At 31.7% G+C, this 18,992-nt stretch overlaps 1 protein-coding gene and 2 long non-coding RNA genes across 3 annotated transcripts; 2 read left to right on the top strand and 1 right to left on the bottom strand.

Moving 5' to 3' along the window:
• Positions 1–805: 805 nt before the first annotated feature.
• LOC108462907 (uncharacterized) lies at positions 806–2,182 on the bottom strand. The gene is made up of 3 exons (XM_017762819.2): positions 2,024–2,182; positions 1,269–1,475; positions 806–1,150 (listed from the first exon to the last, which is right to left on the bottom strand). The coding sequence occupies exons 2-3, from the start codon at positions 1,455–1,457 to the stop codon at positions 1,076–1,078; spliced, it is 264 nt and encodes an 87-aa protein (XP_017618308.1). The 5' UTR covers positions 1,458–1,475; positions 2,024–2,182; the 3' UTR covers positions 806–1,075.
• Positions 2,183–8,999: 6,817 nt separating this feature from the next.
• Positions 9,000–10,641, top strand: LOC128286622 (uncharacterized). The gene is made up of 2 exons (XR_008277242.1): positions 9,000–9,088; positions 10,287–10,641. It is a non-coding gene; the product is annotated as an uncharacterized LOC128286622 (long non-coding RNA).
• Positions 10,642–15,035: 4,394 nt separating this feature from the next.
• On the top strand, positions 15,036–16,679 carry LOC128286623 (uncharacterized). The gene is made up of 2 exons (XR_008277243.1): positions 15,036–15,124; positions 16,325–16,679. It is a non-coding gene; the product is annotated as an uncharacterized LOC128286623 (long non-coding RNA).
• Positions 16,680–18,992: the final 2,313 nt, after the last annotated feature.

The raw sequence follows: 18,992 nt of genomic DNA, 5'->3' as shown, positions 1-18,992 counted from the left end.
TTTCAAACATAAGTGACTAAAATATAACCTAAGACAAATAAAAGTGACTATTTTTATAGTTTACCCTTATTTTAATAATGCAACTAGCAAGCTACACAATGGAAACAAATATATAGATTAAAGCATGTTTGTAAGTTATTGTATTCTTTCATACTTTTGAAATTTAATCATACTTCTATAATTTAATCATACTTCTATGTTTAAAAAAGTAATCCCTCTCTTTTCAGATTGAAAATACAAGTTTAATGGTTAACATCGTTAAAACTCTTTTGTTAAATTTATATTCGTTACATCATCATGTCTTTTACATCATTACTAGATTAGTATTTTTTATTTCAAAATATCACACCAATAGATTCAACAAAACAATTTTATCGGTATTAATAATTGAACCATAAATTTAAAATCCGAAAAGTATAAGTACTAAATGGGTATTAATAATTGAACCATAAATTTAAAATCTAAAAGTAATGGTACTAAATTCATGAAAATAAATCAAAGACTAAGTTCCACATAAGTGAAAACTACAGAGTTGGGAGTATATTTTAACCATGTATATACACAAAATATGTATTTGCTGTGGTATAGTTCTAGAGAATCACATCAACTCTATAAATAATCCACCATGCAATCCTTTAACCTTATTGAGTACACAGCATTCAAGCTCAGCAACAAAAAGACACCAGAGGAGCAACAAGACTCGTTCCATTGGGGAAAGTTATGGTGAAATATACATGTACTTAGTCAAATTGTTTGAAGCCACAATATCTTTCTTTTGCCTCTAGCTATACTAACACTCAACATGTTTCATGCCAAAATTTTCTACCAATCTCTGTAGCACAAGTTCATTTCTTACAAAACCTTGTTCATGAATCCACGGTAAACTTACAGAATCGGTTTAGGCATTTATAATTATAAAAACAAAAACTAATTTAAGGAAAGGAAAGTGCAACCAAAGCAAAATGAAAGCACTGCTACACGGTTTAGACCAAACCAAAAGCTACATTTCAGTGCAACCTCAATGCATATAAATGTAGTCCACAAGTCACATTACTAAAGAGGTAAGAAGATAATCTTATTTCGACACGGTTTCGGCTTCCTTGGATTCAGCCGCACTCCTTTCTGCTACAACTTTCGACATCCCAAACATCTGAAAAGGACCCCGAATTCTTTTAAGACAACAATATCAACATAACATATATATATATAACACAAAAGCTTGCACAGGACAATGAAAAAACGATAGCGCGAAAGATCAAGGAAAGAACCTTCTGGATGGTCTTCTTAAAGCAAGTTTTGTGCTCTTCCACTGAAGCATTAATGAACTCATCGATGTGATCCTTCAAGTCTTCAAGGAAGGTGGCCTCTTCGTTCTTTTTCTTCCTACACGAAGTCGAGACTAGGGGAGCAGCAGCAGACGACGATTGTTTGTCGGGTTGACTCTTTTGCGTGTCCATTCGATGTTTATATTAGGACTTCATAACAAACATGATAATTATAAATAAGAATTCGGTAAAATATTATAAGAAACAATTACGCTACGTCACAATATATACACTTTTCATTCGAATCATATCACCTACTCAAATTTCTAAAAGGAAAATCTATTATGCAAAACAAATTATAGTAAATAATTAAAGGCTATTGAGTCCTAAATTGACACCATTGCTATTACAGTTCAAATACGCTTAAGGACATAATATCGGTTCAGGCTGATGGATAGTTTTAAGAAATGTATAAATACTTATTGCCAGAGTTTCAAATGCCGGCATCGCTGCCGCTATTTCGTGTAGCGACACCGTCCTCCACCACCGCTAAAGATCGCGGCAGTAGTGTTATCGGAAATAACGGCAGTAAACGCTATTTCCGTAAAAAAATTCTCCTTATCAACAAAGTAAACAGAAAAAAAACCATGAGATAAGACAGAGTAACAAGCATAAACATCGAAAAACCAAAAGAGAAAAAATCAAAACCAGATAACTCGATTAGAAACGTTCAAATTTAGGGTTTCAAAAATAATTACCTTATTTAATTTCCTGGTCTGTTTGGAACTTGAAGGAAAGAGAGGGATTGGCTCAGAGAATAAAGGTAGAAGATGTGAGAGAGATCCAGAGTGGGTCGGAAAATTTATACAGGTGTCTAGAAGGAAAATCAGTTGGCTTAATTATAAAATTGGCGTTTGAAGGTAAAACGTAACATGGATGATAAAATAAGTAAATTAGTAAATTGATCCTTCTTATTAAAATTTTTTGTATTTTTACTATTAAAAATTACTATAACTGACAAAATAATTAAACAATCACACATGACGTACCAGGTGTACCTCATTTTGACATACATGAATAAATTATAAACAATAAAAGTGGATGAAATTTTGAATAGAACGACTAATTTGCTATTTAATATAGCGTATAAGGATTAATTTACTTATTTTTTAATAAAAGGTACAAAATGTAATATGACTTCTAGCATAAAACCCTCCATGATACTTTTATTACCTTTGAAATATAACTTAATTTTTGGGAGGTTAAAACTGATATTTAAAATATCAATTTCATCTCCTTCTTTTTCAAAAAGCATATGATCTAGTGTTCTTATTGGTTGGTATTTGTGTTTTGGATAAAATAAAACAAAATTGATAGTTTAAGTATTATATTTAACTCCAAAATTTTAAGTACCTAAATGAGAAAATTGATATAGTTTAAGTGTCAATTTTGTACCTAAGCAAAAAATATATATATAATTTTATTGGTAAAATCCTTCTTTGGTTCCTTTCAATTTTAATATCTAACAAATTGGTTCTTTTAAAATTTTTAAAGCAATTTAGTTTTATTAATTTTAAAATCGTTTAATAAAGCACCTCAACATTTTTGTCAATTTATTTTACGTGGTAAAATATATATATCAATGATAATAAAAATATCTGATAAGTGACAAAGAAAGAATATTTTTTATTATTATTGTAATTATAAGTAAATTGGTGAAAGGTGTAGAATGTTTGAAGGTTATACCTGTTTAATGTTGTGTAATAAATAATTCGATTCATTAGTGTATTGTACATCATGAGTACGCATATCAACAAATTTAGGGAATGATTGATTGTAATTGAATAATATAAAAATATGAATTAAGGACTCGCATAAATGAAAAGTATAGAGGATGAAACTGAAATATATTTCTTTTTATAAAACCACGTGCATCTTGGGATGGAAACAATGGGCTGGACCAATTTTAAGTGGTTTTAAGCTTAGGATGGAAACAATGGGCTGGATCTAGTTTAAATGGTTTTAAACTTAAAGATAATTATTTTGAAATTAATATAATTCATTTCGATATAATTTATTTTAATAGGTTCATTTACGTAATACACTTTGATATTATTTATAAAACATTATAAAAATATATAAATTTAAATATAATTTATTTAGGTACTTAATTTTTGATTAAAAGTGATACTTAAAATATTAATTTCGATTTATTTTATCCAAAAATATAAAATATCACGTCCATATTAGTTGTTATTGTGTTATGAGTAAAATGAAATAATTGATAGTCTAAGTACTAGATTTAATCTAAATAATTCAAGTATCTTAATCAGGAAAATGATATAGTTTGAGTGTAAATTTTGCTTTTAAACAATATATATATATATATATATATATATATATATATATATATTTGTATGTAATTTTATTGGTAAAGGCTCTTCATTGGTTCCTTTCAATTTCAAGATTTAACAAATTGGTTCTTTTAAAAATTTAGGTAGGTTTAGGATAAGTTTTGTTTTGGTCACTTAACTTAAAAAAGTTACAATTTGGTCATTGAACTATTCAAAAGTTTTAATTTAAGTTATTGGGTTTGTTAAAATCAATGTTATATAGCTTTCTTTGTTCGTACTATATGCACCAATAGAAAGTTCTCTTTCCCCTTCTCTTCTATAGTTCAATTTCTTTCATGAAAAACTTTAGACGTCAAGAATATGTGAACGAAAATCCAAACAACTTTTTTCTCCGATTCCGACATTGATTGCTAGATCGACTTGGATCTAAAGTATGTTCTTCTACTCGACGATGAGTACTGATCCATTGTATTGATAGACAAATCATCACTTGGAGCTTGCTGGCAGAATTTTTTTAAAAGAAAAAACATAACAACCTAATCACTTAAATAAAAACTTTTAAATAATTTTGTGGGTTAATGAGAACTTTTGAATAGTTCAGTGGCCAAATCGTAACTTTTTTATTTAAGTGACCAAAACAAAAACTTACCCATTATTTAGTGACTAATGATGTAATTTACCTAAAAAATTTAAAATATTGTAATCTTATTAATTTCAAAAATCAGCAACTAAAAACAATTAAGAAAGCACATCAACATTTTTCGTCCATCTAATTTACATGGCAAAATATATATAATGATGATAAAAAAAATAGGGTAAAGTACACCAACAGTCACTCAACTTTCAATTTAGTTCAACTTTCAAAAAATAACAAATCAGTCCCACTAACTAGTTTCCTTTACAGACGTAATGGAAAAGTTATCTGGCATTTAACTAATTCCTTACTGTCATTTAATTGGCCAACTGGAGGGTTTGCTGTCATTTAAATAATCTCATTTAATAACCTTAGTAGGGCAGTAGAAGAAGATGAGGAGGAGGAGGAGAATAAGATGATAATAAGAAAAAGAGAAGAAATAGAGATGTCAACCGTGATTCTAGTGTGCTATTGTGGAAACCCAGCCAATTTAAAGACTTTTTGGTCTAATGACAACCCAGGTAAGAGGTTTTTTAGGTGTAAGAAGTATTGGAGTGAATTTCAAAATTCATGTCATTTTTTCACTTGGTTTGATCCACCATTGACACCCATTCATGAATTTCATTGTTAGGTGTTTTGAAACAAGTTAAAACATTGAAGGATGCAAGGAGAAGGGAGAGAAAAACATGATGTTTGATGTTGTTATTTGTAATATTGTTGTTAAAATGAAAAACTAGCCTATGTGATAGCTGGCATAAGTTGGTATTGTTGTTGTTATTGAAATGGAAAACAATATAATGGTGTTGTTATTTAGTTTTGGTGTAACACCCTTAACCCGTCTCCATTATCAGATCAAGGTTATGGAGTATTATGACACTATTAAAACCATTAACATCATTAACCATTCATTTATTAAATTAAATAACCAATATTCAAATCTAAATATCATTCATAGCATAAATACATTTTCGGAACTTAAATGGAGTTTACGGGGCCTTAAAAATAGTTTGAAAATAATCAGGGGCTAATTTGAAATAAAACAGAAAAATTTTAGAAAATTTTGAAATTTTTGAAAATAAGGGTCATACGGCCATGTGGCCAGACCGTGTGAAAGAAACCAGCCTGTGTGGCCTCAAACATGGCCGTGTGGCTACCCTACACGCCTGTGTTGCCAAGCCGTGTAACTGGCTGATGCCGTGTGAAAAATCTTGCATCTAAAATGAATAAGACACACGGCCGTGTGATAACCCATGTCCCAGGCTATGTGCACTTAAAATGAAATCTAAAACAAGCCAAAACATTACCCATTTCTTAAGTGTCAAGCCAAACCAAAACCAAACATCTATATATCTTCAAAGCACATTCAAACAAGCTTAAAGCATACCAAAACATACAATTTAAGTGTTTAACCAATGTGCCTTCATTGACACCACAATTCAATTATCAAACCAAAACCATATTTCATACCAAACTTATTTGCATTCAAAATTCACAAGTCCATACATTAAACACATGCCAAACTATCATTTCATCTTCTAACGACCCAATAGTCACAAGTATCGGAAAGTGTATTTTCGGGTCTCTGTTTTCAAAAAACGAATTCGTAAATATTTATTAAAAATATTTACGGCGATTAGTAGTGTAATTAATTAGGTTTTGGTTAGGTGAATTTATTTAAATTAAAGTTAATTAGGTATAAGAATTAAATTGAATAAAGTGTGACACTTAATAATAGAATAGAAAAAGTAAAGGGACTAATTAAGAAATAAACCATAAATTTTACAATTGTATGGTAATAGTAAATTACATGTGTAACAATATTACATATACTTGTAATAATTATATATACTTACTTCTTATTTAAGAAAATATTATTATATTATATTATATTATATTACATTATATGTAAAATATATATCTTATATTATAATATAATAATAATAACAAAACATAAAAGAAAAAGAAAGAGAAAAGAAAGAATAGAATTGGGGAACAAAACAAGGGAAAGAAAGAAAAAAAGAAAGAAACAAAAGAAAGGAGAAAATTTAGGGTATTAAGGTTCAAACTCAAAGTGGTAAGTCAATTTAGTCCAATTTTTAAAATTTTTATATTTTTAGAATCTTAGAACAAAATACTACTTGATTTATATTGAAATTTTAGAAGTTGGTGAATTTTTAGAAGTTGATCATGATGAATAAATTGAAGTGTTAGGGGTTAAATTGATAGAATTTCAAGTTAGAAGTGAAAAAGGGATTGAATTGTAAAATAAATCATAAGTTTTGAGTAATAGGGACAAAATTGAGAGAATTTCAAAATTAGGGTTTACGGTGAAATTTGAAGGTTGAAATTATTCTAAAGTGGGAGTTGAATGGAAATTAGTTTTAAATAAATAAAGTTAGTTTTGATTAAGAATTAAATTGAAATGTGAGCAAAAGTTGAATAAAAATTTAAATATTCAATGTGAAATTGTGTACATTAATGATTTTAAATTGTTTTAATTTCTGTAGCTAACATTGTGCTAGAGACCTTGGCTAAGAAAGGAAAAGACAAGATTAACGAGGAGTAGCTCGAGAATTACAGTTTGTATTTCTATAATCCGAATTTAGAAATTTTTATTTGTTGTATTTTAAATTAATGTGTATGGTAAGTAATTAAGGTGAGTGTTGTTTATTAGTATCTTGATATTGAATTGAGATTATATGAATTTGTGATTGATGAAATTATTGATTGGTATTGAAATGTGAGTTTTGTGACAGTGGAATACTGAATATTGGTTGTGTCTGAAAAGTGAATCGGAAACCCTATTAACTGTATCAGGTTTGTCGAAACCATTTTTAAATCGAGTTTTAGAAAATGAGAATCGACTTTAAGAAAAACAAAAACAGGAGTCGCCACCAATCTTTTTAGGTGTGATTGGATCACCTTATAAAATGTGTTGTTTTAAAACATTAATTTTGGCCTACGAAAGTCGAGAAAACGGATTCGGGAGTCGGTTACGTACGGGGAAGGGTTAGCACCCTCGTAACGCCCAAAAATTGGTATCTAATTGATTATCAAGTGTCTTTAATGTCGGAAATTTGAAAGTTTTAAGATGCAAACATCTTTTAATTAGAATGTCTCAATTTTGAAAATTAAGGCTCACTTATTTTAAACGAGTCAAAACATCACATCCAGTAAGTTAGGACGCAACATTTTAAAACCTTCGAAACTAAGCTCGTCTTTCGAAAATTTTTATCTCGAAACATCAAAATGCCATATCCAGTAATTTAGGACACTATGTTTTGAAATCTCGAAATAATTGTTTAAGTTTTGAAAACTCAAAATCACTTAGAAGGGTGCTTGACTATTCGAATTCAACGAGAAAAGTCGCAACCCAGTAAGTTAGGGCACTAACTTTCTCGAAGTTTCTAAACATCAAGCATTGCCTTTTATTTTTTTTTAAAAAACCTTGGAATATTATTTTAAATAACGTTTTAGGATGACATATTAATGCATCATGAATCATAGATGTACAAAATATTCTAACATTTCCATACAAACATAAATAATATCATTAAGACAAAACTAAATAACATGAACATACGTTTAATGAAAAAATCATACTAGGGTAAATATAAGATAATAAACAAATAAAAATATGAGTAAACTAAAAGAAAAACACAATACATGCAAAAATTATACAACAATATATATCATAAAATAGCACATAAAAGAAATAACATAGCATATAAAAAAAATGAAACTATGCACAAATAAGATAAATGACATACACTGAAAAAATGAATAAATAGAACATTTACAAATTATAAAAATGTAATAGCCCGATTTTGGGTCTAGTCGGAACAGTGGTTTCGGGACCACAAACCCGACGAGAAAAAAAATTTATTTTTATTATATTTTTATAGTCTATAAATTTATGAAAATATTTCGTAAAAATTTTATTCGAAAATTTTGACGTTTGAGCACTCAATTTAGTCAAAAGGACTAAATTGTAAAAAGTGCAAAAGTTGAGTTCTTTATATATGAGGTGCCTAATTGTTATGAGTTTTAAATTGAAAGTCCTTATGTGACAATTATTCCTTTAATAAGTTAGTGAATGGATATTTGTTTGGTATTTTTGAAATTTGGTTGAAATAAAAGGGTAATTTTGTAAATTAATTAAAATAACCTAATAAGACAAATGATAAAAGCTATCATTTTTTTCATTCTTTCTTCTTCAACCGTGGGAAAGAACAGAAAATAGCAGCCATGGATGAGCTCCATTCGCCAAGCTTTTATGGCTTATATAGGTATGGTTTTTGTCCGTTTTTAATGATTTTCGTATTTTGAGATCCCAAAGCTTAAATTTTCTATTTCTACCAATTGATTGAAGAGAAATTAGAGTTTAAAATTTACCCATTCATGATATGGTTGTATTTTGATGATTTATAGTGGATAATGAATGTTTGATGTGTTAAATATGAGTTTTATTCAATGAATTTTGGTAAAAATGTCAAAAAGGGGTTAAATTGTGAAAGTTACAAATTGGTCATAAGTGTGTGAATTAGTGAAAATTTGGAGTTGCCATAGAAGAGAAAAATGTTCAGCATGTCTTAAACCTTATAGAAATTGAATAAAAATTAATTTACGAGCATTGGGGCAAAAGTGTAAATATGTAAAAGTTTTGGTGTCAAAATGAAAATTTGTAAAAATATGATTTTAGACCCATATGAATATTGTGACTGATTGGTAGGCTAAATGTGATGTTATAGATGATGAAAATTGAGACTTGAACCTAGAACGGAAAGAAATCGATTTATGGACGAGTATGTCCTTTTCACATTTGTGGTATCGAGGTAAGTTCAGATGTAAACAATACCATGCTATACATGTATTTAAATGTTATCATTGCATGAATTGTACAGATATTAATGTGTATGTAATTAATAGAAATATGATAAGACAAAGCCTTAATAGACGAGGAAAAATCCGTTTGAACCTTAGGAATAGAATAGGATACGAGTGACATGTCACTAGGAATTATGAGTCTAGATGACTAGCTCGAGAGTGAGCATTGAAATGTCATGAGATATGAGGTAGCTTTAGCTACAATTGAAGCACTTATGTGCAAAGGCTTTTCAGTATCTAATTAGTATTCCAAGTGTTCAACGGGCAATCCAAGGAAAGAGTTAATGATGGTCTCAATGAGGTAAGTCATTGGTGAGTATGCACTGAGTTATGTTACGAGTTGTGCAAGTATGTATACTAATCCTATGAGAATGCCTTGATATGTGATGATCTATGATGCATAATATGTATTCTTACCATGATGGATAAAATGGTGTTGTATTAATATTATGAACAATGATCATGAATGAGTAATTTAGCCTTGACAGATTTGAGTTACTGCAGTAGTGTAACTTTGAAAATACACTAAAAATAGTGGAAAATGAGTTAGAGGCAGAATAAAATATGGGATTAAAGCTTAATGAGTCTATTTTCACATGAAAGAAACAGAGGAAGAAAAAGAATTCCATATTGTTTGATATTTGAATTCTTGTGAAACAGGGTCTGAATGAATTCGAGATCCCTGTTCTAACTTTAGAAATTCACCAAAATTGTAAAAAATTATTAAGAGTTATACCTTACATGAATGGATTCCTTATTGAGTCTATTTTATGGGGAATAAACGGCATGGTCGTTGGAATTTTGTACAGGAGAAATTCGGTTTGTAGTGTACAGGGTCAGAGTGGTCATACCCTGAAACAGGGAGACTTTAACTAATAAACTGTACTATTTGGCTTAACCAAAAATTCTGGAAATTTTATGGAAAAAAATAAAATAAGTCTAGTTTCAGGGAAAATTAACGGAACTTAATTCGGAGTTTCGTAGCTCCAGATATAAATAATTTAGTGACCGTTGCTCAGAAAGACAGCTTGTAGTGAACTTGAAAATATGTTGTAAACATTGATAAAACAAGTTAATGAGTTGCTTATTGTTTTCATATGAACTTACTAAGCGAAAGCTTACCCCCTTCTTTCCCATGTTTTCTAGAGTTCCAGGTTAGCTCGGGTTGGAGGCCGTCAGAGATATTATCACCCTATCGAGTTAACGTTATCGGAGTAAGTAAACTCAAGTGATTCGAGTCTATGGCATGTATAGGGTTTTAATGTGAGTATGTAATATTATGATTTAGCCAAAGGCATTGGCTTGTTATTAAGGTAGTATTAGTCATGTAAATTGGCCTATGTCGGCTAATGACGTTATGGGCCCATATGATTATTCTTATGCATTTATGTTATTATTTCTTGTGATGTGGCTTACAACATGTATGCCTAGAGATTGAATTGAGATTCATTGATGAGCTAGTAACTAATGCAGGATTAAGTGATTGGTAAATAGTTAATAATGCTTCATGAATGGTTTGTGATGTAATGATAGTTATGTCTAGTATGTGGTAATGATATGGGCAAATTCTATAATATTTATTACATAAGAAAATAACTTGAGCATATCATGTTTGTAGATGTTTAAGAGCTCATTTATGCCACGTTGTGTGTTATTGGATAAGTATGTATCTATGCATGTGGTGTGAGAGTGACAAAAGGCTTGATAATTAGCCTATTTCGGCCACACGGTTTGAGCACATGGGCGTGTGAAGCCTTAACGCAAGAGATTTTTCTAAGTTTTTTATGAGTTCTCGATTGGGTCCTGAACCGCCCCGAATGCATGTATTGGGCCTCGTAAGCTCACATAAGGGACAGATTGCATGTGAAAAGAAAAGTTTTTAATTATTTGAGATTTAATGGCCCTGTTTAGTATGGAAGTGTTAGTAAAAGTCAGGTAGCACCTTGAACCCCGTCCCGGCATCGGATGAGGGCGAGGGGTGTTACATTTAGTGGTATCAGAGCATGGTTTAGTCGGTTCTCGGACTAACCTAGCGTAAGAGAGTCTAGCTATACATGCCATAGTATTACTCGTGATAGTGTGATATCTCTCGCCCTAACAGAAACCTGTTGATTAAGACAGAATGAGTTCCAACCGAGCAAATCTTGATAGAGATAAGAGTAAAGTTGAGATTATTGAATCATGCTTATGATATGCTGAAAATTTGGAAAGGTATGAAAAGAAATCCATGATTTTTTTTATATGAACTAGTTTTCATTATGTGATGCTCTTGAGATAAAGAATGTGAAATAGTGGAGTAAAACACGTTAAGTTGTGAAAACGCTTTTATGCATGTTAGTATTCATACGATGTTAAATGTCCAACTTGATTTGGTCAAGTGTTTAGGAAAAGAAAGAAATTTGCTTGAAATGACAGAATGTATGTATGAATGCTTTTATTGCATGATTAATAATCGATATATACATGAGGTTGACATTTATGTCTAGATTGATGAAGTCAATATGCAATAATGTTATGCTTTATAATCTCGATTCTGTAATCATAAATGTCACAATAGCATGAAAGTTGTAATGAAAGATCAAATTGGGTGGAACGCAGGAATGAGTACGATCGTTCACTAATGAATTGACGGAAAAGACTATGGTTGGACCATGGCAATACATGAGATTTGTGTGCGGTGTAAGACCATGTATGAGACATGGCATTGGCATTGAGACGAGGGCTAGTGTAAGACATGTCCGGGACATGCATCACCCATGATGAGAGCGATGTAAGACATGTCCGGGACATGCATCGACCTCGAGATGATAGCGATGTCGACATGTCCGGGACATGCGTCGACTACGAGATGTGCTAGTGTAAGACATGTCCGGGACATGCGTCAAGACGATTACATGTGTCGTGTAAGACACATGTCGGGACACGGCATCGACACGATGGATGAGAGCTAGTACAAGACCATAGTTGAACTATGGCATCAAGTAGCGATGTACTCAAAACCATAAGACGTTCTCCAATTTGATAAATATTGGCAAGTGATTAAGACTAAATATGGGAATTTGATAAAACATTAAGGGTAATTCGAGAAAAGAAATGAAAGTTTGAGTTATGATAAATTCAATTATGTTTAGCTAATATTCGCATGAAATAAAGTTACATGTATTACTGAGATATGTGAAAATGTGTTTATAACAAGTTGGAAATTTGAAATGTTTGAATCAATATGCGTAAAGCTATGCTGTTATTGAATATGTATTTGCTTGAGAGTCAAAAGTTTAGAGGCTTTACAATCTTCACCCCTTACCAGAATAGATTTATACGATGAGATTCTCGAGAGATATGTTGCATAAGCTTGCAAAAGTGAAACTGAAGAGTACAAAAATGGAATAGTATGAGATTAGCGAAGACAGAATTAGTTAGAGGAATAATGTCGGACTTGCACAGATGTCTGAGTATGACAAATTCAATTAAACAAAAGTGATGGCTATCTTTCTCTTCTGAGTATTCTATGTTTTCCTCTATTCTAGGGAATACGTATGGTTATCCCTTTCGAGTGGGAATTCTATTGTGTGAGGATGCTGGAGACTGTGATATTAGATGAAAAGTTCTATTGGTTCAGTTAGTTATGATCTACATTTCCCCATCTCTTCAGATTTCTATTCTGATATATTGGAATGAAGTTGACAGTAAAAATCTATGTAAGATTATTCTGATGTTCTATTGATTATGGTTTATATATGCGAGAATTATATTATCTCTATTATGAGAAATTCTAAAGCATACTGATGTAGTTTCCTTCGGTTTTCTCGAGGGATTTTTCGGATCATCTTTATTATTTTCTTCTGGATTATATTCTCAGATTTCTGGTATAATCTTTATATCTTGGAATTTCTTATATTGGCTTTTCTATCGTTCTTGTTTCGAGAATTATCAAGCTTGGTTTATCTTTACGAGTAATCTTTGACTTGCGATATTAGAATCTGTTATGATTAAGCTTCTGGCTCGATCATAGAAGTGTGGGGATTTCAAAGGTTTAGATTTCTTTAAAATTTCGGGTAAAGAATGGTTATTCGCAAAAGTAAATCGAGTTATGTGCATTTAAGTTTATTATCCGGTTCGAGAATACCGTTCGTGTTCTTTGGTAAGTAGTCGACAATGTAAATGATGGGTTTTATTCTTGAAAGTATGTTATGGAAACATATTAGTTGGATTTCTCTTGTTCGAGAGATGTTATAAGTATAGTTATCTGATTAATAAAAGACCACATCTATGAAGTTGGAATCATTTGATTCATGTTAGTAAAGTTTCTAAACAGTTGATGATCGAGTATAGAAATGTGGCTATAAGTGGTAAATTAAACAAGTACAGATGATTCGACTTTTAATTTGGAATTGCAGGAGGATTTGATTTCGGTTTCTATTACTATTAATTCGAGTAAGATTTCATCTTGAGAAACTCGGGTATATAGAGAATTGAGTCTGAGTTCACAAAGAGATCTTGTTTATTCGTTCAAAGGATGTCGAATTGTCTATAGGGTAAAGTCGAATATCAAATGTATTAGAGATTATTATTGTCGATGATGACAAGGGAAGAAAATGATAAAGGACTGTTATGAATTTCGTATCGGGATGTCTCTCATTTCCAGGAAAAAGGAGAGATGCAAGTTGAATTGTGAAAGATTGATGATGGAAGTCTGCATGATTATTTTAGTATGTATAGATATATTATTCAACCGATGTGACTGAGTTGTATGTTTCTAAGTTTATAGTTCCAAGAATGTCAGTCTCCAGTGTTTCAAATTGAGCTCCTAGGTTTATACCTCAACTATGGAAAAGCTATAGGAAATCTTAAGTATGAGCTTGTGTGGAATTGTTTTGTAAGTTGTGAGAAAAGATATAAGTGACTCGTGAAAGTAGAGAACAACTTTTTCGGTAAGATTTTCGGGACGAAAATCCCTAAAGGGGAAGAAATGTAATAGCCCGATTTTGGGTCTAATCGAACGATGGTTTCGGGACCACAAACCCGACGAGAAAAAAATTTATTTTATTATATTTTATAGTCTATAAATTTATGAAAATATTTCGTAAAAATTTTATTCGAAAATTTTGACGTTTGAGCACTCAATTTAGTCAAAAGGACTAAATTGTAAAAAGTGCAAAAGTTGAGTTCTTTATATATGAGGTGCCTAATTGTTATGAGTTTTAAATTGAAAGTCCTTATGTGACAATTATTCCTTTAATAAGTTAGTTAATGGATATTTGTTTGGTATTTTTGAAATTTGGTTGAAATAAAAGGGTAATTTTGTAAATTAATTAAAATAACCTAATAAGACAAATGATAAAAGCTATCATTTTTTTCATTCTTTCTTCTTCAACCGTGGAAAGAACAGAAAATAGCAGCCATGGATGAGCTCCATTCGCCAAGCTTTTATGGCTTATATAGGTATGGTTTTTGTCCGCTTTTAATGATTTTCGTATTTTGAGATCCCGAAGCTTAAATTTTCTATTTCTACCAATTGATTGAAGAGAAATTAGAGTTTAAAATTTACCCATTCATGATATGGTTGTGTTTTGATGATTTATAGTGGATAATGAATGTTTGATGTGTTAAATATGAGTTTTATTGAATGAATTTTGGTAAAATGTCAAAAGGGTTAAATTGTGAAAGTTACAAATTGGTCATAAGTGTGTGAATTAGTGAAAATTTGGAGTTGCCATAGAAGAGAAAATGTTCAGCATGTCTTAAACCTTATAGAAATTGAATAAAAATTAATTTACGAGCATTGGGGCAAAAGTGTAAATATGTAAAAGTTTTGGTGTCAAAATGAAAATTTGTAAAAATATGATTTTAGACCCATATGAATATTGTGACTGATTGGTAGGCTAAATGTGATGTTATAGATGATGAAAATTGAGACTTGGACCTAGAACGGAAAGAAATCGATTTATGGACGAGTATGTCCTTTTCACATTTGTGGTATCGAGGTAAGTTCAGATGTAAACAATACCATGCTATACATGTATTTAAATGTTATCATTGCATGAATTGTACAGATATTAATGTGTATGTAATTAATAGAAATATGATAAGACAAAGCCTTAATAGACGAGGAAAAATCCCGCTTGAACCTTAGGAATAGAATAGGATACGAGTGACATGTCACTAGGAATTATGAGTCTAGATGACTAGCTCGAGAGTGAGCATTGAAATGTCATGAGATATGAGGTAGCTTTAACTACAATTGAAGCACTTATGTGCAAAGGCTTTTCCGAGTATCTAATTAGTATTCCAAGTGTTCAACGGGCAATCCAAGGAAAGAGTTAATGATGGTCTCAATGAGGTAAGTCATTGGTGAGTATGCACTCGAGTTATGTTACGAGTTGTGCAAGTATGTATACTAATCCTATGAGAATGCCTTGATATGTGATGATCTATGATGCATAATATGTATTCTTACCATGATGGATAAAATGGTGTTGTATTAATATTATGAACAATGATCATGAATGAGTAATTTAGCCTTGACAGATTTGAGTTACTGCAGTAGTGTAACTTTGAAAATACACTAAAAATAGTGGAAAATGAGTTAGAGGCAGAATAAAATATGGGATTAAAGCTTAATGAGTCTATTTTCACATGAAAGAAACAGAGGAAGAAAAGAATTCCATATTGTTTGATATTTGAATTCTTGTGAAACAGGGTCTGAATGAATTCGAGATCCCTGTTCTAACTTTAGAAATTCACCAAAATTGTAAAAAATTATTAAGAGTTATACCTTACATGAATGGATTCCTTATTGAGTCTATTTTTATGGGGAATAAACGGCATGGTCGTTGGAATTTTGTACAGGAGAAATTCGGTTTGTAGTGTACAGGGGTCAGAGTGGTTATACCCTGAAACAGGGAGACTTTAACTAATAAACTGTACTATTTGGCTTAACCAAAATTCTGGAAATTTTATGGAAAAAATAAAATAAGTCTAGTTTCAGGAAAATTAACGGAACTTAATTCGGAGTTTCGTAGCTCCAGATATAAATAATTTAGTGACCGTTGCTCAGAAAGACAGCTTGTAGTGAACTTGAAAATATGTTGTAAACATTGATAAAACAAGTTAATGAGTTGCTTATTGTTTTCATATGAACTTACTAAGCTTAAAGCTTACCCCTTCTTTCCCATGTTTTCTAGAGTTCCAGGTTAGCTCGGGTTGGAGGCCGTCGGAGATATTATCACCCTATCGAGTTAACGTTATCGGAGTAAGTAAACTCAAGTGATTCGAGTCTATGGCATGTATAGGGTTTTAATGTGAGTATGTAATATTATGATTTAGCCAAAGGCATTGGCTTGTTATTAAGGTAGTATTAGTCATGTAAATTGGCCTATGTCGGCTAATGACGTTATGGGCCCATATGATTATTCTTATGCATTTATGTTATTATTTCTTGTGATGTGGCTTACAACATGTATGCCTAGAGATTGAATTGAGATTCATTGATGAGCTAGTAACTAATGCAGGATTAAGTGATTGGTAAATAGTTAATAATGCTTCATGAATGGTTTGTGATGTAATGATAGTTATGTCTAGTATGTGGTAATGATATGGGCAAATTCTATAATATTTATTACATAAGAAAATAACTTGAGCATATCATGTTTGTAGATGTTTAAGAGCTCATTTATGCCACGTTGTGTGTTATTGGATAAGTATGTATCTATGCATGTGGTGTGAGAGTGACAAAAGGCTTGATAATTAGCCTATTTCTGGCCACACGGTTTGAGCACATGGGCGTGTGAAGCCTTAACGCAAGAGATTTTTCTAAGTTTTTTATGAGTTCTCGATTGGGTCCTGAACCGCCCCGAATGCATGTATTGGGCCTCGTAAGCTCGCATAAGGGATGATTGCATGTGAAAAGAAAAGTTTTTAATTATTTGAGATTTCATGGCCTGCTTTAGTATGGAAGTGTTAGTAAAAGTCAGGTAGCACCTTGAACCCCGTCCCGGCATCGGATGAGGGCGAGGGGTGTTACAAAAAATATAATGCAATAGCTCAAAATACATGAAATGATAATATAATATATATACATGCATAGAAAATATATATTTGAAAATAAACTATATAAAAAGGTTAAATATTATAATATATAAAATACATAATCAAATGTATAAAAGATAGGAATAAATATACATATTTGAAAAATGAAGAAATTAAAATAAAAAGAAAAGGTTGAAAAACTAAGATAGACAAAGAATAAAATAAGAACAAACCACAGAGAGTAAGAACGCAAGAGGGAGAGAAATTTGAGTGAATGCTCTCAAGAATTCTTATTGCTTCCCAAAACTCAAGTGATTTACAATGAAGGGAGAGGCCTCTATTTATAGTTGAGCCTCTCCAAATCCAACGGTACAGATCAATTACATCAACGGTTAAGATTAAATGATATCTACAAATTAAATCTCCAAGATTACAAGATCATATCTTCAAGATTGCATATCATATCTAAGATTGCATATCATATCTAAGGTTGTATCATATCTAAGATTGCATATCATATCTAAGATTGCATATCCTTAAAGATTATATTTCCATATGAGTCAAGCTTATAGATGGACCTTAAATCTTTTCAAGTAATGGGCCATTCCGATTGGGCCAAATTATATGTTTGTAATTTTGTACTGGACTTGGACTTTGTTTTATATTTATTTTTTGAGGGTTTATTTTAAATACTGAAGTGGGCCGGGCAAAAATGGGCTATTACAGCTGCCCCTCTTTGCTCATTTTCGTGTAACGAGAATAGAGCAAAGACTATAAAAGGACCCATTTTGCCCGGTCTCATCAGCTTCAGACTTCATGGTCCTCAATTTGCTCCTTGCAAACTCAGGATTGTCATGTTGATATCTTCGATCTGCTCTCCATCGAACACAGAGACGCCAAATCTGCTTCTTCGATTTGTTTTCTGACAATACAGAGATGCCAAATCATCTTAGATCTGCTTCAGCGTAAGCACGTGAAAGCCAAATCTGCTGTGTCCTCAATTTGCTCCTTGTGAACACAAGGATGCCAAATCATCTTGGATCTGCTTCAGTAAAATCATCTGAAGGTTAGATCTGCTATGTATCTACTCTCCGTCAAAATGGAGATGCCAGATCTGTTATCTTGGATCTGCTTTGGTGTGAGAACATCCGAAAGTCAAATCTGCTATGTCTTCGATTTGTTCCTTGTAAACACAAGAATGCCAAATCATCTTGGATCTGATTCAGTATAAACATCTGAAGGTTAGATCTGCTATGTGTCTGCTCTCCGTCGAATATGGAGACGCTAGATCTGTTATCTTGGATCTGCTTTGATGTGAAAACATTTGAAAGTCAGATCTACTATGTCTTCGATTTGCTCCTTGTAAACACAAGAATGCCAAATCATCTTGGATCTACTTCAGTAAAAACATCTGAAGGTTAGATCTGCTATGTCTTCGATCTACTCTTCGTCAAATATGGAGATGCCAAATATGTTTCTTTGATTTGTTCTCTGACAATACAGAGACACCAAACCTACTATCTTTGATCTGCTCCCCGTCTAATACAGAGACGCCAAATCTACTATCTTTGACTTATTCCCTATCATTGCAGAGATACCAAATCATCTTGGACCCTACTGCTTAGGGGGTTAAGGTGCATCGTCTTCGATCTGCTCCGCTACTGCTTAAGGATAAGATCTTCAAATTTAACCTGTTACCCTAGTGCTTAAGGGATTAAGGCGGATCTTCAATCTGCTCCACTACTGCTTAGGGAGATAAGATCTACAAATTTAACCTGTTACCATACTGCTTAGGGGATTAAGGCGAGTTGTCGACGATCTGCT

The sequence above is a fragment of the Gossypium arboreum genome, chromosome 13 (genome assembly GCF_025698485.1).
Source record: "Gossypium arboreum isolate Shixiya-1 chromosome 13, ASM2569848v2, whole genome shotgun sequence".
Classification (NCBI taxonomy): Eukaryota; Viridiplantae; Streptophyta; class Magnoliopsida; order Malvales; family Malvaceae; genus Gossypium; species Gossypium arboreum.
The sequence above is the reverse complement of the archived record's forward strand: the minus strand, read 5'-3'. Positions and strand labels throughout refer to the sequence as shown.